Source organism: Globicephala melas, chromosome 2 (genome assembly GCF_963455315.2).
Source record: "Globicephala melas chromosome 2, mGloMel1.2, whole genome shotgun sequence".
Taxonomy (NCBI): Eukaryota; Metazoa; Chordata; class Mammalia; order Artiodactyla; family Delphinidae; genus Globicephala; species Globicephala melas.
The window spans coordinates 4,604,276-4,625,627 of NC_083315.2; the positions used below are offsets into that span (position 1 = coordinate 4,604,276).

General features: G+C 41.6%; 1 protein-coding gene across 1 annotated transcript in view; it reads right to left on the reverse strand.

The window, feature by feature from the left end:
• Nucleotides 1-16,589, reverse strand: part of TMEM236 (transmembrane protein 236) — a 46,162-nt gene extending 29,573 nt beyond the window's left edge. The window contains exons 1-2 of the mRNA XM_030832382.2: nucleotides 16,333-16,589; nucleotides 4,987-5,059 (exon numbers count right to left, since the gene is read on the reverse strand). Coding sequence (XP_030688242.1) covers nucleotides 4,987-5,059; nucleotides 16,333-16,589 — 330 coding nt within the window. The remainder of the gene's footprint in view (nucleotides 1-4,986; nucleotides 5,060-16,332) is intronic.
• Nucleotides 16,590-21,352: the final 4,763 nt, after the last annotated feature.

Sequence of the window (21,352 nt, forward strand, 5' to 3'; positions counted from 1 at the left end):
CAATAAGTGGTGCTGGGAAAACTGGACAGGTACATGTAAAAGTATGAGATTAGATCACTCCCTAACACCATACACAAAAATAAGCTCAAAATGGATTAAAGACCTAAATGTAAAGCCAGAAACTATCAAACTCTTAGAGGAAAACATAGGCAGAACACTCTATGACATAAATCACAGCAAGATCCTTTTTGACCCACCTCCTAGAGAAATGGAAATAAAAATAAACAAATGGGACAGAATGAAACTTCAAAGCTTTTGCACAGCAAAGGAAACCATAAAGAAGGCCAAAAGACAACCTTCAGAATGGGAGAAAATATTTGCAAGTGAAGCAACTGACAAAGGATTAATCTCCAAAATTTATAAGCAGCTCATGTAGCTCAATAACAAAAAAACAAACAACCAAATCCAAAAATGGGTAGAAGACCTAAATAGACATTTCTCCAAAGAAGATATACAGAGTGCCAACAAACACATGAAAGAATGCTCAACATCATTAATCATTAGAGAAATGCGAATCAAAACTACAATGAGATATCATCTCACACCAGTCAGAATGGCCATCATCAAAAAATCTAGAAATAATAAATGCTGGAGAGGGTGTGGAGAAAAGGGAACCCTCTTGCACTGCTGATGGGAATGTGAATTGGTTCAGCCACTATGGAGAACAATATGGAGGTTTCTTAAAAAACTACAAATAGAACTACCATATGACCCAGCAATCCCACTACTGGGCATATACCGTGAGAAAACCAAAATTCAAAAAGAGTCATGTACCAAAATGTTCATTGCAGCTCTATTTACAATAGCCCAGAGATGGAAACAACCTAAGTGTCCATCATCGGATGAATGGATAAAGAAGATGTGGCACATATATACAATGGAATATTACTCAGCCATAAAAAGAAACGAAATTGAGCTATTTGTAATGATGTGGATAGACCTAGAGTCTGTCATACAGAGTGAAGTAAGTCAGAAAGAAAGACAAATACCATATGCTAACAGATATAAGGAATTTAAGAAAAAAAAATGTCACGAAGAACCTAGGGGTAAGACAGGAATAAAGACACAGACGTACTGGAGAACGGACTTGAGGATATGGGGAGGGGGAAGGGTGAGCTGTGACAAAGCGAGAGAGAGGCATGGACATATATACACTAACAAATGTAAGGTAGATAGCTAGTGGGAAGCAGCCGCATAGCACAGGGATATCAGCTCGGTGCTTGTGACCGCCTGGAGGGGTGGGATAAGGAGGGTGGGAGGGAGGGAGATGCAAGAGTGAAGAGATATGGGAACATATGTATATGTATAACTGATTCACTTTGTTATAAAGCAGAAACTAACACACCATTGTAAAGCAATTATACTCCAATAAAGATGTAAAAAAAATTTTAAAAATGAATATGAGGATACCAAGTGGAAGCACTTCTAGAAGAAAAAGAAGATAGGAATGTTTACTTTTCTGGATATAAAGAGCTATTATAAAGCTACAAGAATTAAGACAGTGTGGTGTTGGCACAGGAATAGAGAAGTAGGCAGTACAGAAAAGAAAGCTCAGAATAGACCAGGTATACCCACATCTGATTTATAACAAAGACAGCACTGCAAATAAATGTGGCAAAGACAGGCTTTTTAATAAATGGTACTCAGTTCATTAGATATTATTTGGGAAAAAACGCTTGATTCCCTACTGCAAAACATATACAAAAATTAGTTCCAGGTGGATTGTGAATCTAAAAGAGAGTGGCAAAATAATATAGCCTCCAAAGTATAATATAGGAGAGTATCTTCAGGACCTCAAGGTTCAGATTCACAATATGACAAAATCGTCTCAAACAAGTAACCAAAAGAACTATCCATAAAGAAAAGAAATTGGACTCTTAAAATTAAGAGCTTCTCTCCATCAAAAGATACCATTAAGAGTACGAAGTCACATGGGCTTCCCTGGTGGTGCAGTGGTTGGGAGTCCGCCTGCCGATGCCGCGGACGTGGGTTTGTGCCCCGGTGTGGGAGGATCCCACGTGTCGCGGGGTGGCTGGGCCCGTGAGCCATGGCCACTGGGCCTGCGCGTCTGGAGCCTGTGCTCCGCAACGGGAGAGGCCACAGCGGTGAGGGGCCCGCGTACCGCGAAAAAAAAAAAAACGAGTACGAAGTCACAGAGTGAAAAGGTATTTGCAATACATATAACCAAAAAAGGGCTTGAAATCTGAATATACAAATAATTCTTCCAAATCAATTTTTAAAGATAAGCAAGACATTAGAAAAAATGGGCAAGATGAAAAATATGCTCAATCTCATTAATTATTGGGGAAATGCAATTGAAAACTACAATGCAATTCAAGAATATACTCACCAGAATGGTTAAAATAAAAAGACTTAAAATGCAAGTGCTGGTCTTCACTGGTGGTGCAGTGGCTGAGAGTCCGCCTGCCGATGCAGGGGACGCGGGTTCGTGCCCTGGTCCGGGAAGATCCCACATGCCGCGGAGCGGCTGGGCCCGTGAGCCATGGCCGCTGAGCCTGCGCGTCCGGAGCCTCTGCTCCTCAACGGGAGAGGCCACAGCAGTGAGAGGCCGTGTACCGCAAAAAAAAAAAAATGCAAGTGCTGCTGAGGATGAGGAACACGAAGACCGCTCGTTCTCTGCTGGTGGAAGTCTAAATTAGTATACTCTCTTTGAAGAACTGACACTGTCAGTTACATCTGAGTACTTGAACATCTTGTGACCCATCAGTTCTACTCCTACACATTTAACCAACTGACATGTTTGCACATGGGCACCAAGAGACATGTTCCAGGATATTCACAGCAGCAAAAACTGGAAACTGAAATGGCCATTAAGAGCAGAACTGATGATGTATACGTATAGCTGATTCACTTTGCTGGACAGCAGAACCTAACACAACATTGTAAAGAAACTATACTCCAATAAAAATTAACTTAAAAAAAACAACAACAACAAAAAAAATTTAACCACTCTTGTGGGCATGTAGTAGTATCACATTGTGATTTAGCTTACATTTTTCTGATGACCAATAATGTTCAGCATTTTTTTTTTTTTTGTGGTACGCAGGCCTCTCACTGCTGTGGCCTCTCCCGTTGCGGAGCACAGGCTTCGGATGCGCAGGCTAAGTGGCCATGGCTCACAGGCCCAGCCGCTCCACGGCATGTGGGATCCTCCCGGACCGGGGCACGAACCTGTGTCCCCTGCATCGGCAGGCAGACTCTCAACCACTGCGCCACCAGGGAAGCCCTGTTCAGCATATTTTTATGTGCTTGTTTGCTATTTGTTGATCTTCTTTGTGAAATGCCTATTAAAATATTTTGCCCATTTAAAAACAAAGAGTAGAACTGATGAATAAAGTGCGATATATTCATAAAATGATGAATTCGTAAAATACTTTACGATAAATTCATAAAATGAAATGAAATATAGAAACGGAAATGAATGAACTACAGCTAACCAGAAAAACATGAATGAATCATACTTTGGAATAAAAGGAGCCAGATACAAATTAGATAGATAGGTAGGTAGACAGATAATAGATAATTTGATTTCCCTTTATAAAACTTTCAAAAACAGATAAACTAACCTGTGGTACCTGTGGTATTAGGAGTTAAGATAGAAGTTACCTTTGGGATGGAGGGAAAGGTAGTCATTGGAAGTGGCTTTTAGGGCGTTGACAAAGTTTTATTTTTTGACCTGAGTAGTGTTTCTATGGGAGTTTGCTTTGTGGTATTCCATTAACATTGTGTATTTATGTTGTGTGAGCTTTTCTGTTTGTGTGTTAGATTTCAGTGAAAAATAAGAAAAAAGGAAAGAAAAATACCCAACAGCGGGTGAGACATAATGGGAAAGAATCCCCAAAAGAGCAACTAAACTGTAGATAGAGCATCATCTGTGATAGTGGTGTTCCTTGAAAGTGCTGTACACTGAATTTTCAAAGCTCTTGGGAACCTCCCAAGTGCTTTACAAGGTCTTTGGGGAGGAAGGAGAAAATGATAAATCTAGATTAAAATATTTGTGTGTTGCAATTTGATGCAAAGTCCATCTGTATGGCCTTCTGAGGTTATTCTGTGTGTTCATGTATTGTCCTAATGCTACATGTAGGACATCTCCCAACAGTCATGTAATTTCTAATGATGTCATCCACTACCTGGTACTCACCTCTCTCACAGAACTGATCATACCTATTCTAGCTGCCTGTTTATTTTTCTCTCTACTGTCAATAAAAAATTACTGAAGGCCAGAGACTGTCAAATTTTCTAAGTGCTCTATCCTCAGTTTCTAACACAGTACCTGGCATGTAATAAGCACTTAATGACTACCTGCTCAGCATGTAAATGAAAATCTTATAAATAAATTTTAAAAAAATGAAATCTTTCACAGCACCTTGAAAATTAATAAGATTAGCAGGGCATTCTGCTTTGAACTCTCTGGGTAATAGAGTCCTCACAGGCTGAAAGTTCTGCCTATAGTATTCCTGCCCTGCAGATATCCATTCATCAGCGTCCCTTTGTAGCTGCATTTATTGAAACATAAACTCAAATTTGTTTTCAAATAAACATCGTGTACAAATTATTTGTCAATGGAATCTTATCAAAGCTTTAGCATGTGAGTGGTTGTTCCCTTGGATATTGATTGGATATTCCATTTAGAACCAAGGACACTCATGAAAAACATCAGGTTAGAAGAAACACATGTGGATGTACTCTCAAATTCCTTGCTTTTTTATTATTTTCAAATAACTTTCCTTTCTCACACATACAAACACAGAAGCAATTTTTCTAATTGGCTGCTATACTTTCCTCCACAATCACAGAGGTAACAATGATCTTAGTACCTTAAATATATATATTGCAACTTAGAATAAGACCGGAGATAATAAACTTCAAGAAATTTGTTTGGGCACACCACTCTATGAAATTTTAATAACAGGGGACATTTTAAAAACTCAAAATCTTGCAGGACAAGAAATCAAAATTCCATACCTTGGTCACTGCTATAGAGAAGCTGAAGCTGGGAAGTGTGGTGAGGATTACACACATCATCATAACAGGTCTCCTAGCAAAGGAGAAAAAATAAGCAAAAGCAATAATGTACAAGATCAACAGTTCCTGTTACATTTTGCCAATTTTGCAGTTCCTGTTCCATTCATCTATAGTTTTTCTAAGAAGCTACTACTTCCCTATTTCCATTTCCCAAATGTTTGAGTATGGCAAAGGGGAACACACACAAAAGCCGGAATGCTTTTCTAGAACAAAGGGGTGAGAGGTTTCCAAATAATTAGCAAACCATCGACTGCTAAAAGCATCACAGTACAAGGCAAATGACATTCAATATTTTCAAAATTCCTTCATTAGAATCCTGCCCAAGAGTTCAGGGTCTGGCGACCAACTGAAAAAAAGAACAGCATGACCTTCTCAAGTGATACTATACCCCATGTTGTAAAACTGATTTTTCAAACAATATATTTAGAAACAATATACTGTTGGATAGTTAAAGACAACTTAGAGTGAAAACACCTGGATTTTTTTACGTGAACCACCCCCCCCAAAAAAAAATCATATAGACATAAAAATCACATAGTTTTTAAATTTGTTTTTGGACCACTTTTTAAGCCTTGCATGATCAAGCAAACAAATAGCTATTGAGATATAATATATAATAGTCTATCATGACAGAGAGAATTAAAATGTATATTTAACATCACTAATTTATGGGAAGATAAAATATACTCAGAGGTTTTCTATAGTGAAATATTTACCCCCTCTTTCCTTAGTTAAATACGTATTATATGAATTACATATATAGGATAGTATGTGTTTAAGTTCAAAAAGTATTGTTGGAGTCTTACAAAGGACTAAGAATTCTTCTTGGTCCCAACATTTCACTCTACCCCAGTCCCATCCTAGATGTTCTAGGTATAGACATAAGATAGGGCATTGGATAGCCCATCTCTCATAGCCAGACTCAGTACAACCTGCTAAAACCAGAAGTAAGATGGAATTTTAAATCCTCTTCTCAGCTTGACCTCTAAAAAATAAGAGTGCCCCAGGGATTATTCCTGCACCCCTTATTTATCTATATTATCTCCCCTGATGATCTCAGCCAATCCCATCGCTTTAAACACCACCCACTTGCCCATGACTCACAAACAGATTATAGTATATATACACTGGCCTCTATCCTGAGCTCTGGACTTGGACACCCAACTATCTATTTGGCACCTCCACTCAGATGTCTAATCTAATAGGCAACTCAAACTTAACATGCCTAAAAAAGAACCCATACTCATTCCAATCATCATCAAATGCCGTCTGATGATTTAATGCCAAAATGTATTTTGAATCAACCCCTGCTAACATCGTGGTTCTCTCACTATCATATCTCATCTGCAGTGTTTCGTAACCAGTTTCCTGTTAGTGTCCCTCTTCTTGCCTAGCAATATTTTCTCTGTAGAGCAAACGTCTGATTTTTCAAATGTAAAACACCTCTTGTTACTGCCCTGCTCAAAAATCACCAAAGCTGGGAGGAGTGGGGAATGGGGAGTTACTGTTTAATGGCTACAGAGGTTCAGTTTTGCCAGATGAAGAGGGTTCTGTGGATAGATGGTGGCGATGGTAGCACACCAATGTGCATGTACTTAATGCCAATGAGCTGTGCACTTGAAAATGGTTAAGATGGTAAATTTTATGCTAGGTGTATTTTACCACAAAATACACTCATTTGTATATTTTAGAGATTCTAAAAATATTTTCAATGTATGACTAATGTAATTAGAATAAAATTGAAACCTGTCACTGTTGCCTAAGTGTTCTACGTGATGTGGTTTCTCTTATGTCTCCTACTCTCTTCTCTTAGAATGACCTGCCTCTTCCCCACCATCCACTTAGTCCTGCCATACTAGCACCCTGGTTATTCTGTGGTCACACCAAGCTTGCCCCACCTTCGAGGCTTACACTGGCTCTTCCTTTTTGCCAGGGTGTCTCTAGATCGTAGACCTAAATCTAGATCATAATCATCCATGTCTGGCTCCTGTGTGCCTATCCCCAAGGTAAGTTCCATGGGACTATGTACCTTATCTGAATTGTTCATTACTTTAGCTCCAGCATTTAGAACAATGTTTCTAAATCTTTTTTGTACAATAAACTTCCTGGGAATCTGCTAAATCCTATGGACCCTTCTCAGAATAGAATTTTTAAATGCACAAAATACATAGACTACAAAACAAAGCAATTATATTGAAATACAGTTATCTGGGCTTCCCTGGTGGCGCAGTGGTTGAGAGTCCGCCTGCCGATGCAGGGAACACGGGTTCGTGCCCCGGTCCGGGAAGATCCCACATGCCGCGGAGCGGCTGGGCCCGTGAGCCATGGCCGCTGAGCCTGTGCGTCCGGAGACTGTGCTCCGCAACAGGAGAGGCCGCAACAGTGAGAGGCCCGCATACCACAAAAAAAAAAAAAAAAAAAAAAGTAATACAGTTATCCACATTCTTTTAAAATGTTGATTTAGTAATATATACACTTATCTAAGAATACAGTGTCTTCTAATTTTCTTTGGAGCATTCAAGATCTAGTGGAAACTGTAGTCTCTCATAATTTCAAGGTAGTGAAGATCATAAACCATAATCTGAAGTATCTGCAACAATTGTAATGTGATATGAAAAAAAACCTATGTAATAAAATTGCAGGTCCTGCTAATACTACTGTGGTTTGTTACCAACATTCATAATGGAAAGAAATGCCATCTTTCAATCAGAGGTTATCGAAAATAGAGATGTAACTTGTTTCTCATCCAAGTTCAAGAACCCCATAACCCTGGAGAATATCTGGCACAGAGTAGGAATTCAATAAATGCTAAATGAATGAACAGACTAGTTAATAAGTGAATACTAATCCAAATCTGTGTTTTATTTAAGCAGAAATAATGATAACCTGTATTTGAAAATCTTGACTTACTGCTAACATATGCTTCTAATTTATTAATGAGTGGTATGGGTAAAATTGTGTCCTCCCTAAAAGACATGCTGAAGTTCCAACCCCCAGGACCTCAGAATGTAACCTTATTTGGAAATAGGGTCTTTACAGAGGTAATACGTTAAAATGAGGTCATTAGGGCAGGCCCCCATCCAAAAAGACCAGTGGCCTTATATAAAAGGAAATTTGGAGACAGATATGTACAGAAGGAAGATGACATGAAGAAACACAGGAAGACACCATATGAAGATGAAGACAGAAATCAGGGTGATGCATCTATATAAGCCAAGGAATGCCGAAGATTGCCAGCAGACCATCAGAAGCTAGAAGAGAGACTTCCCTGGTGGCACAGTGGATAAGAATCCGCCTGCCAATGCAGGAGATACGTATTCAATCGCTGGTCCAGAAAGATCCCACATGCTGTGGAGCAACTAAGCCTGTGCGCCACAACTACTGAGCCTGCATGCTGCAACTACTGAAGCCCACGTGCCTAGAGCCCATGCTCTGCAACAAGAGAAGCCACCACAGTGAGAAACCCGCACACCGCAATGAAGAGTAGTCCCCTCTCACCGCAACTAGAGAAAGCCCGCACACAGCAGCAAAGACCCAACACGGCCAAAAATAAATTTTTAAAAAAATGTTAAAAAAAAAAAAAAAAGAAGAAGAAGCTAGAAGAGAGGCTTGGACTGGATTCTCCCTCATAGCCCTCAGAAGGAACCAAGCCTTCCAACGCTTTAATCTCGAACTTCTAGCTTCCAGAACTGTGACACAATAAATTTCTGTTGTTTAAACCACCCAGTTAGAAGTACTTTGTTATGACAGTCTTAGGAAACTAACACAGATTTTGCTATAGGGAAGTGAGATACTGCTGTAACAAATACCCAAAATGTGGAAGTGGCTTTGGAATTCGGTAATGGATAGTCTGGAAGAGTATGAAGATGCAGGATAGAAAAAGGCTAGTTTATCCAGAAGAGAATGTTAGTGGAAATATGGAAGTTAAAGGAGATTCTGGGGAGAGCTCAGAAAGAGGAGAGCTGTACAGAAAGCCTCTACTGTTCTAGAGAATACATATATTATTATGAACAGAATGTTGCTAAAAACATGAATATTAAAAGTCCTTTTGGTGAGATCTCCGACAGAAATGAAGACTGTGTTACTGGAAACTGGAAGAGCGGTGATCCTTTTTATACAGTGACAGAGAACTTGGCTGAAATGTGTTCTGTTGAGTATAAAGGAGAACTTGTAAGCAATGAGCTCAGACACTTAGCTAAGGGGATTTCTAAGCAAAGTGTTGAAGGCACTGCCTGGTTTCTCCTTGTTGACTAGAGTAAAATGCAAGAGGAGAGAGAGAAATTGAAGAAGGAATTGTTAAACAAAAAAAAGCCCAGTCTTGAAGATTCAGAAAATTCTCACCCTATCCATATTGCAAAAGACACAAAAAATGAGACAGCATGTTCTGGAGACAACAGTAAGGGTGTGGCTTGTGAATCCAATCAACCATCTCAGCAGAAACCCTGACAGCTTGCACTGAAGGGGGACAGAGATGGGACAAAATGAAGAAAGGCTGAGAGACTTCTGGGTACGATCGGCAGGAAACAGGCTAAAACAGAGCTATATGGATGCAAATATGTACTATCCTTCAAGAAAAGGGAAGAACAACTCTGATGATGCTGCAGAGGCCGGGGAAGCTGCCGCTGCCACCACAGGCCCAGGGGTTCCCTCCTCAGATCCAGAGAGCAGGGCTACTGCCCAAGGCCCAGAGGGTGGAGCCTTCACCTTGATGAGCCCAGAGGACAGTGTCCAGACACAGAGGTTTATTGCCAAGCCTTAAAACTTAGAACTGTTGGCTAAAACCAATATACAGGCAGACCTTGTTTTGCTACGTTTCGCGTTCTTGTGCTTTGTAATAAATTGAAGGTGTGTGGTATCAATGAGACCACACTCAGACATTAACAAGCCAACCAGCATCCCAAGGAGGCATCCCAAAGAGTAAAAGGTCCAGAAATCATAAGACAAGAAATACTGATGGAGCCTGGACACTGGAGAAGAGAAGATGTCAGTGAGCTCAGAGAAAAGGTCACCCCTAGAAACACAATGTGGGGAGTCGTCACTGTACAAGGGACAGTTTATGAGAGCCGATGAGAGTGCTCGAAAAGCAATAAAAAGGGGTATATGTATACGTATAGCTATTTCACTTTGCTGTACGCCTGAAACTAACACAACACTGTACACCAACTAGAGTCCCATAAAATTTTTTTAAAAAGAGAAAGAAATGTGCTCATGCTACTGAGAGTGACCATTATATGGGGCTAATTAATTGCTTGTAGCCACGCTAGTGTAATTTCATAACAAGGACAGTACTCTGCAATTGGCAAGTGTCGAATCACTGAAAATTGATGGATGAGGCCAAATTCTTCTATGCAAGTTGAAGTATGCAACTTCCGAATTAAAATGTTTGACACATCTTGGGGGGTGAGGGGTAGAGGGTGGGGGGGTGATGAACTGGGAGAATTGGATTGACATATATACACGAATATGTATAAAATAGATAACTAATAAGAACCTGCTGTATAGCACAGGGAACTCCACTTTGCTGTACAGTAGAAACTAACACAACATTGTAAAACAACTATACCCCAATTTAAAAAAATTCAAAGAAATATTCAAAAAAATAAATAAAATACTTGATGCATCTTATAAAAAAAAAAAAGGAAAGCAATAAAAAGCGGGAATCAGGGGGCGATGGGTAGAGCTCCCGGCCATGGCCAAATTCACTGGCATATAAAGGGGGCAGAGGATGTGACATGTACAAGGAAGACTGGAAGGAAGCTACGTGGTGGCAGAGTTCATTTCAATACAAGGAAATAAGGAAGGCTCTTCTCATAATTAGAGACACAAAAAGTCGTAAATTCCCTTTAAAATCAGAGGCAGACTGTCTTGTGAGAAATAGTGCCCTAGATGAACGCTCTGGTGCCTTCCAGCTTCAGAATGATGCCAACACTGAATTCTACAAGCAAGGGGAAGCGTAGAGTTTTAAAGGTGGAACTGACACGCAGACACCAGTTTTCAAGCGGATTATGACTCTGTCAACAGGACTGGGAGGGAATGAGGGGGACAGAGAGGCCCAAGGCAAGGACAGCAGCTGGTGAAGGCTGCCAGAGCCGCAGCAGGTTAATAAAATGCTCTTCGTGCCTCCTTTTGAACACAAGCGACCAGAACAAGGGATCTGACGCTGGACCTGAACAGGTGAAAAGTTGGGGAACTAGGCCAGAACCTCAAGTGCACACCTCCCTGGAAATCAGCGCCTGACTGGGGAGAGGAAAACAGCCACGGAGAGCAAGGTCCTGAATGAAAGAGAAAGAGATGAAAGAGAAAGAACTCATGGAATCTGGCGACACTGCATATGCAGCAGAGAAAAGCAAAAGTGAATCCACTCACGCCGCTTTACTGGAGATTGTGGGACAAGCAGAGAAAGCCTGTAATCAAGGAGGAGAAAATGATCAGTCCTGAGTGTTTCAGAAGATGACAGACAGACTGAAAGAAAGGGGATGCTCTGGGAAGAGGTAACTGTTAAGCACCAGGGTTTAGCTCGTGGTAACTCACCGATGACCTTCTCAGAGGTGCTGAAAAGAGCGAGCTCTCCCTCTTCGGGTTAGCCTGTCACTCATGTGTGTTACTGTGGACCATTTAGGGGCTCAGACCCCAGACACCCTGGGGTTGGGCTTGGCTCCCTACCCACTGGCTGGGTGGTCTTTTAACCTCCGTGCCCCAATTTCCGCACTTGTTAAATGGGCACTGTAAGCTTTCTTCAAAAATCTTCGAGAATTAACTGAAGTCATACAGGCGATGTGTTTACAACGCTGCTTGGTACATAGTAATTGTTCAGCCAATATTTTCTCTTATTTTACTCTGATGACAGCTGTAACTATTCCTGCTGCTACCACCACTGCCACCTGAAACAAATCAACAGCAAATCTGGGGGCATATGTTAAGGATGTAAACAAGGTAAAATGTTCCAAAATGTTGGAGTCTTTCTAACTTAGCACCGTCCAGGATAGCCCTGACTTCCACAGCAGTCTGGGAATCCCCAAAAGTCCTCCAGGATTATTCTGCCCCAAGGTACCCTGTCTGAGGAAATCTGCTTCAGTTTCCGGCTAGTTTGTCAATGTTTTCACCTATTCACTGATATCCCGGGCAAAGATTCCTCTTATTTACTGGGATATAAAATTTGGTGTGGATATAAATAGCTTTTCTTCGTTCCTCAAACCAGCTCCCTAGTCTTTGATAAATTATGACAGGCAACCCTAAAAAGGAACAATCATTCCAAAAGAATGAGGAAGTGTTTAACAAGAATAAAGGAAAGAACACCAGATAAAAGTTCAGACTACTTTTGGTTTAGTGTGTGTCTTAAGCTCTCTGACATTGTTTCCTGCCTTATAAAATGGCAATTATATCCATTCCCTCAACTTTACAACACAGGCATGCAGGTCAAGTGAGAAAATGAAAAATAAAACACACACTGTAGAGAACAGACTTGTGGTTGCCGAGCGGGAGATGGGGGAGGGTAAGGGATGGACTGGGAGTTTGGGATGAGCAGATGCAAACTATCACATACAGAATGGCCAAACAACGTGGTCCTACTGTATAGCACAGGGAACTATATTCGGTATCCTGAGATAAACCATAATGGAAAAGAATATTAAAAAATGTATATATATGTATAACTGAATCACTTTGCCATGTGGCAGAAATTAACACACATGATAACTCAACTATACTTCAATTTAAAAAAAAATAAAAAATAAATAAAAGCATGTTATGTATATATGCAAAATACTTTATAAGATATTCATGATACCACTTTATTGACCCTCATTACTCTCAAAGGATAAAAGAGACCTACAAGATTCTCCAGATATGCAGAGTATCACTTATAACATAGAATTTTCTTCAGTTTTATCACTTTTATCATTACTTCTACTGCTTCTCAGAGTCATTCTGAGGATTACCCTAGATCATGTTTTCAATGGAAACATGATTCAGTCTGAGGTCATAACACTAATATTCACTGGGTTCTTACTATGTGCCAGGCACTGTGCTCAGAACTTTACATGCATAATCTTATTCAGTTTCTTAAAACAACCCAATAAAGAAACTAGGTCGTCCCTGTTCTGCTCATGAGAAAACTAAAATTTAAAGAATTTAAAGAACTCACACACGGTCTCCCAATCAGGGTCAATGCTGGGATTTGAACTCAGGTCTGCAACCCTCAGCCATATTGTCAGGGCTTCACTAGCTGGCTGACTCACTCTCTCCTGAATACCAGCCTCACAGGGCCCATGACGCCAACGTGGACATACAGAGAGGTTCTCAAATAGGCCCATCGACAGTGTACCTGTGAATGCTAAGAATCTGTGAAATCTCACATAAACAACTATTTAAGTATTCTTCAAAAATAATTCATACTTTCAATCCCTACTTTCTATAGTAGCAATAATGTTTGCATCATCTTCATCTAGGAATCAGGTTATATGACACACGCACGCTATGTTACCACATATATTAAAATATCTTATACTCGTTTTTGGGACCCATATATAACATCCAAATATACATCTTTAGGGGAAATGTATCCTAATGACACTAGAAGAATTGCATTTTTCTTGAAACACACTTTGCATTCAAAGTCAGAAAAAATACAGGAGAAGTTGCGTAAGTTAGAAGAAACAGCACACGATAAGATCAGTGTGGGCTCACCAGTCCCAGCTCCACCAGTTATAAGCTTTGTCACTAGACAAAGTTAATCACATGTTCAAGTTTCCATTTCTTCATCTATAAAACAAGAATACTAATGCATACCTACTAGGTTGTCATAAAGTTTAACTTTAATGGTACGGAATGTGTAAGGCTCCTAGACTAGTACTCAGTAACAGTTTCTTCTTTTCTAGGCCAGTAAGAGATAATAATGGCTCATAAAAGAGGTCATGAGGGAACAGTTTCACTGAAATCATAGATAACCTGTCCTCTATCTAAAACTATTTAGAACACTCATGGCCGGCCACACCCACAAATAGAAGAAAAAGACTGGAAGAGTATTTCCCAAAAGAAATCACTGGAAGATGTAATTGTTGTGACAGTCGAAGACAACTTAGCACAAGGGGAGTAGCTGGACCAGATGTACAGACAAAAACAGCAAACAAACACAAACACAAACACTAGGGGGTAGAAATGAAAGACTACTTCTCTTCCTTAGTTTCAATTGCCCCCAGAGACTGGGACCTCATCCTTCAAAGAAGCAGTTTCAGGTAGTGGTTAGAAGTACCAATTACAGAATCAGATGGACCTAGGTCCAAAGTATAGTCCTTTCACTCACTTGTCAATTGACCGGGTAAGTTTCTTAACCTCTCTAATCATCAGTTTCGTCTTGGAAATAATAATGATAAGCTCATAAAATATATATACTTCACAAGGTGGTATGGGATGAAATGAAATTCATACATAAATTTTATAGTACATAATAAGTGATCAGTAAAGAAGCAATTATAGCTTAATGACAATAACAATAATATTATATTAATAATAGTAAGCAACATGGGAAGGTTTGCTGCCTGAATGATATTCAGACCTAAGGTCCTAGGGATTGAGCCAATGTAAAAAAACTCAAAGAGCACCTTCCTGGGCGTGACCAGCTTGCCACTGGTTTACTCCTGTACTCATTTACACATTCCCCAGCCTGGCCAGGAGTCTTCAACAGTTGAAGCCACTCCTAGCGGGTGTGAGGGGTGGAGGGCCCAGCTCAGCTTCAGACCCACCCCTTAGTTGATGCTGAGGATTTGGGTCAAGTGTTAGAAAACACCTAAACCCCATTGATGCCAACCACGTGATCTATTTTCAGAAACCTCACAGGAGCTCTGCCCGCGGGGCACTGAGTCCCCTGGTGATTTGGGGGTTGACACCCAGTGTCGGTACCTAAAGAGCCCTTCCTGCGCCCCACGCTTCATGCCTCCCCCGCCACACCCTTGCCACAGGATTTCTCGCTATACTGCTGTGTCTATTACTTTTACATTTCTGCCTTTGCTTGGGTTAAAATTCCCGACTCCTCGCTTTTCAAATGTGTTCTATGTTGTCCAACTTTGTTTTCTTGGCCACACCGTGTGGCTTGCGGAATCTTAGTTCCCTGACCACGGATCAAACCCAGGCCCCCCAGTGGAAGCACAGAGTCCTAACCACCGAATCGCCAGGGAAGTCCCTATGTTGTTCAACTTTAAAAGATCAGTATGCGGACTTCCCTGGTGGCGCAGTGGTTAAGAATACTCCTGTCAATGCAGGGGACATATGTTCGAGCCCTGGTCCGGGAAGATACCACATGCCACGGAGCAACTAAGCCCGTGTGCCACAACTACTGGGCCTGCGCTCTAGAGCCCGTGAGCCACAACTACTGAGCCCATGTGCCACAATTACTGAAGCCCATGCACCTAGAGCCTGTGCTCTGCAACAAGAGAAGCCACCGCAATGAGAAGCCTGCACACCGCAACGAAGAGTAGCCCCCGCTCGCTGCAACTAGAGAAAGCCTGAGCGCAGCAACGAAGACCCAATGCAGCCAAAAAAAAAAAAAAAAAAAAAAATTAGTATGAAAGAAAAATTTAACTTATCAAAGAAAACGAAGAAATCCCAGATGACAAGAACCAGATCTGAAGATTTAAAAGGAAAAATATATGAGGATCAGAAATTATATGTTCTCATTACCTTTACATGGATCAATACAGTCATTAGTTAAACTGAGTTCAATCCATATTAAACCTTGATTTATTTAAAATATTTGTGTTATTATTTGAATTACTTATCCCTCCCCTCACCAAGGTAATAGAATTTACCAACATAGCAAATTATTTAAAATCTAAGTAAAGGAACCAATTTGCTTAAAAATCTCAGTGGTTAATGCTCAAAGGACGTCTTAGAGCTACAAAATAATGCAATATAAACATTTTAACAGACATTACTTTCAGTTTTACACAAAAGAAAAAATTCTATATTAGAACCTTACAGTTATGATTTCTGTAAATTAACTGTGAAAACTTCGTGCAGTTTTGTGTACAGAGGAATTAGTACAACAATTACTACTCAGAGTATCAGAGATTCATGCTAGCTCTTAGGAACACATATCAGTAAAAAATGACCCGATAAAAAAATATAGAAGATACCATAACAGGAACACATTTATATAAACAGTGATTATTACCTCTCCTTAATCTCCCATTATGTACCTGTGTGCTACACTAACATCCTTACCCAGAGTACATGAGAAAATCTCTTTGAAAGCATCCCAGGGGTTCCCTGCTAAAGAATTCTGTTACTTACCATCCTTTGATTTTTTGGTAAAGATGACGTTTCCTGTACAAGAGAACTTTCACGGGAACCCAAATCAAAAGAGTCACTGAAGATACATAGGCGATGGAACAGGAAACAATCAGCCAATAATGCGCTTTGCCAGGTGTACCCCTTGTGCTTTGATAGGCATCGGCAAACTGTTCCATTATCACCAGCGTGGGGACAGAGAAGGCAGCAAGCTCAAGGAGCTCAAAGAACAGCAGCTTCATCAGTCTCCTCGAAGCCATCCTGGAAGGGCGAGCACCTGGGGACCAGACGCTCCCACTCTGACCGGGAGCGGCATATGGACACACAGACACTGAACTGGGATCAAGTTCCTTGTACTCGAATCACTAACCAGTGACTTTTTATTCTTTTATTGACCCTCATATGGTTCAGTGATCTTCCAACTTAACAACCGAGGTCTCTTAAAGAAACAGAGCAGTTTGGAAGTGATCACTTAATGTGTTTGCACATCCGTTACTACAAGTCAAATGAATTTCAGAATATGCTTTGGAGCATCGGTAAAAGCGGGGTCTTTTAATGTAGTCTTTATTGTGAATTTGAGCACAAAAAAACATTTATGTAATATTTAACACCTGTTAAGTAGAACCATTGCAATAATATAATTTTAGAGTTAAAGGGGAAGAAGAGACATAATCCAATCCCCTATTTTTTTTTTTTTTTTTTGCGGTACGCGGGCCTCTCACTGCTGTGGCCTCTCCCATTGCGGAGCACAGGCTCCGGACGCGCAGGCTCAGCGGCCACGGCTCACGGGCCCAGCCGCTCCGCGGCATGTGGGATCCTCCCGGACCGGGGCATGAACCCGTGTCCCCTGCATCGGCAGGCGGACCCTCAACCACCGCGCCACCAGGGAAGCCCCCAATCCCCTATTTTTATATCTAAGCAAATTCAGGCAAAGAGAAAAACCCAAAATCTGAGTCTTCATCTAGGAGAATGACCCCTCATTTTTCTTCCAAGGGCTTGAAAAGGGAGTTTGGATTCACTTTGCCGGTCTCCTAACAAGACTTCTTCCTGGTACTTGAAATATTTGTTTGTTCTTGCACATTGATTGCTATGCAACACAGACCAGCATTATTTTTATTTTGCGGGTCAGGAAGCTAACATGGCGATACGAGGAACTGGTTGTCAGGACCGACACATGCAGAGTTATCTATATCTAGTCCAAAAGCAAATATCAAATATTTAAAAGACAACAGTGGTCCCCATGAATATCCCTCCTTTGCAAACCGCTTTGGAACAGCTGTGATGAGCACTCTGCTGGGTGTGGGGTGCAACAGTGAATGAGGGACAAAGGTTCCTGCCTTGAAAACGCTCACAATCCATGGAGGAAACAAACCTACGGCAACAAAAAATTAACTGAGGTCAGAAGTATAGCCTAAATGCCATGGTACCCCAGAGAACTCCCTCTCTGGGCTGTGGGAAGGGGAGGGAAAGATGATGATGAGGCCCGAAGGTGGGTGTTGGGGTGTCAGTGACATTTCAGGCAGGCAAAGAAGCAAGGAGGGAGGAATGGCGGTGAGTCCGGTGTGTATGGCAGGACCCAAGGGAAAGTGATGCTAGAAAAATCGTCTGGGGTCAGAACGTCCACGTCCCATGAAGGATTTGGGGCGTGTGTGTGTGCGTGTGTGCACATGTGTGTGTCTGTGTTAAAAAGCATTTTCTGAACAGAGGAGTCACTTGAACACCTGGAAAGGAGGGATGGTGCTGATGTGAAGGGAGGGCAGGAATGGTATTAACCTAGAGACAGGGAAGCCACCTGGGCGCCACAGAGGAGGCTGATACAGCAAGTGCAGGAGCGACGAGGAGAGTCCGGCACCCACACACGCTGACCCAACCCCTCCTACCTGCTGGCTTTGTGTCAGATGCCACCCCACCTCACCACCCGACCCCCGCGTGCATTTCTCTCAGCTTCTCTCCCCCAGGGCCCTTCGCAGAAGGGACCCCGGGGCTGCCTGGCTCTCAGGATGCACCCAGGATTCTGGGGGTGGCCCCGAGGAGTCACACCTCCTGCCCTCCCACTGCAGGGTAATCAGACAGGTGGCTCCTCCAGCGGTCAAGTTACCCTCTTTGACCTCGAATCCACTGACGTGGAGCAGAAGCCCTCACAAATGAAAGAAGAGACTTGGAAGGACAGCAAGAATACAAAAGGATGGGGCAGAAAACCATCTGAGCAGCGGTTCTGTCAAGGCAACTATTTCTAATAGCATGCCATTGACATCAGTTCTCTGTATCATCCCTGACAAAATTTCTGTTTAAATGATACTAGATACAAACTAGATTTTAACCTCCTAACCCTCGGTCTTGAGTCATCTAGTGCTACAATGTATTATAATTTCTTCCACAAATTTTGCGTTTTAATAGGAATTGTGATCTGAGTAACTGAAGACAGGTGTCGAGTAAAAACAGCCTGGATCTTACCTGGACTGTAATTCCATTTATTTCCATGTACGGGAATTTGAAACTGAGACTCACTTTATATTTCTCGCCTCTAATCTTCCTCCAGTTCCTATTTTCTCTTCACCTTTACCTTCAAAGATAAGGCCAAGAGTGTTACATTCACGTGATGGGACCAGCTGTTCTCCACCACAGGGAACACCCTGATACTAGCTGTGCTTTCCTTGAGTGGAAGGGAGTTTATGACTGTTGTCCTCTGCCCACAACGAGCCCAACTCCATGTAAAGGAAAGACTGATTGTGTTACCCTTGTAACATCATGGTAGATCATGGTAGAGGCTTAGTGAGTGACTTACGCTTTGGTAGGGAGATGACACAGACACACAGGTAGGACCTAAGAAGGTGTACGGAGTGAGTTGGACAGCCCTACCCTGCCCAGGCCTCCACCCCCCTCCTCTAGCCACATCTGGATGAACAGGCACGGGGCTACAGAAGGTCCAGCCGTCTAAACGTGGCCTGGCATAACCTAGGCCAATCACTTTCTCACCCACAGGAATCTGAACTAAAAAACGTGGAGAATTTGACAAGTGGAGTTAAAGGAGGCCATGATTTTGAGTCAGGATCAGAGCGGCTCAAACTGTATGTGCTAGAACCACCTCTGACATGTGGTCAAACTCAGTAACTAGCTGAATGAATGAGTGAGTGAATGAATGAATGAGTGAATGAATGAATGAGTGAATGAATGAATGAACAAATGGAAGCCAAATGGTGAGGGAATAGAGGTCAATCCAGAGAGTGAGCTGACTGGGACAGATCGATGGGGCGATACGAGCACACAAAGAAAACCAGTCCCCCAGCTGCTCGACTCTCCAGGTCACCTGTATTCTTACAAAACAGGGCTTCCATTCTTTGCAACCAAAGGGCTTGAATATAAGACAAAAAAAAAAGAAAAATGTGTTTATGAGCAGGGGTCAAATATCATACAGATACAATATGTAAAACTACTGGATGATTCAGAGGAGAGGATTGAAAAAAAATCAAAGTCAAGTTGATTAGAGGTGAATTTTGACCTGCATTGATTTTTCTTTTCTTTTCTTTCCTCTTTTTTTTTTTTTTTGGTTTCACAGGGGAATTCTAAGAAACCTTTATTTTTAAAAAAAATTTTTATTGCCGGATAGTTGACTTACAATGTTGTGTTACCTTCTGCTGTACAGGAAAGTGAATCAGTTACGCATATACATACATCCACCCTTTTTTAGATTCTTTTCCATGATATCACTTATATATGGAATCTAAAAAAAAAATGGCACAAATGAACTTATGTATCGATTTTTCTATTGACTCAAAGCAAGATCTATATATTGTTACAGCAATCTTCTTTATATAGTATAATTGTATTTTCTCTGAAAAATAATTTTAAGAATTTTCATGATGCAGTGAGGTGGGGAGAGGGGTGGGAGAGAGAAGAAATGGATGTTTGTTCTGAAATACTATAGTTGTAGATTTAAATGTAAATTTAAGATCCAGAAAGATAGTCCACCAAACTGTTAAGAGTGATATCCCTCGGGAATGGGTGAGTTGGGGCAGAGGGGTTTTTGCATTGTTTTTTAAATTAATATTTGCATAGTTGGAATATTTCACAAGCATAAAAATTAGAAAATAATTTTAGACTAATAAAAGTCAATTGGGGGAGCTTCCCTGGTGGCACAGTGCTTGAGAATCTGCCTGCTAATGCAGGGGACACGGGTTCGAGCCCTGGTCTGGGAGGATCCCACATGCCACGGAGCAGCTAGGCCCGTGAGCCACAACTACTGAGCCTGCGCGTCTGGAGCCTGTGCTCCACAATAAGAGAGGCCGCGATAGTGAGAGGCCCACGCACCGCGATGAAGAGTGGCCCCCACTTGCCACAACTGGAGAAAGTCCTCGCACAGAAATGAAGACCCAACACAGCAAAAATAAATAAATAAGTTAATAAACTCCTACCCCCAACATCTTAAAAAAAAAAAAATTAAAAAGTCAATTGGGGCTTCCCTGGTGGCACAGTTGTTGACAGTCCGCCTGCCGATGCAGGGGACGTGGGTTTGTGCCCCGGTCCGGGAAGATCCCACGTGCCGTGGAGTGGCTGGGCCCATGAGCCATGGCCGCTGAGCCTGCACGTCTGGAGCCTGTGCTCCGCAACAGGAGAGGCCACAAAAGTGAGAGGCCCGCGTACCACAAAAAAAAAAAAATCAATTGAACAAAGAAATCCCAGCTTAATAAAAATGTTGTGCTCTATCTTTTAGAATCTTCCTTCCACAAATTTGTTTTCCCTCACTTCCAAGCAAAATGAACAAATTTCACTCCCACTTATCCCTGCAGTGGCTGTAGTTAATAGCAGTGAAATAGCCAAGAGGCAAGCAGGAGATGGGGGAATGCCCTGAAGAACTGTTTCCTCCCTGGGCAGTTAGGGTTGAATTTGAATGTCTTCTCCTGACCTCACAGGACAGTGTGAATAAGTGTAGTCTTCACCCTTCAGCCCCAGATTAAGGGTTTTAGCCTCTGTGAAACCTTTCCTTACTCTCCTTCTCCAAGTAGAAGCGAGTATTTCCTCCTGT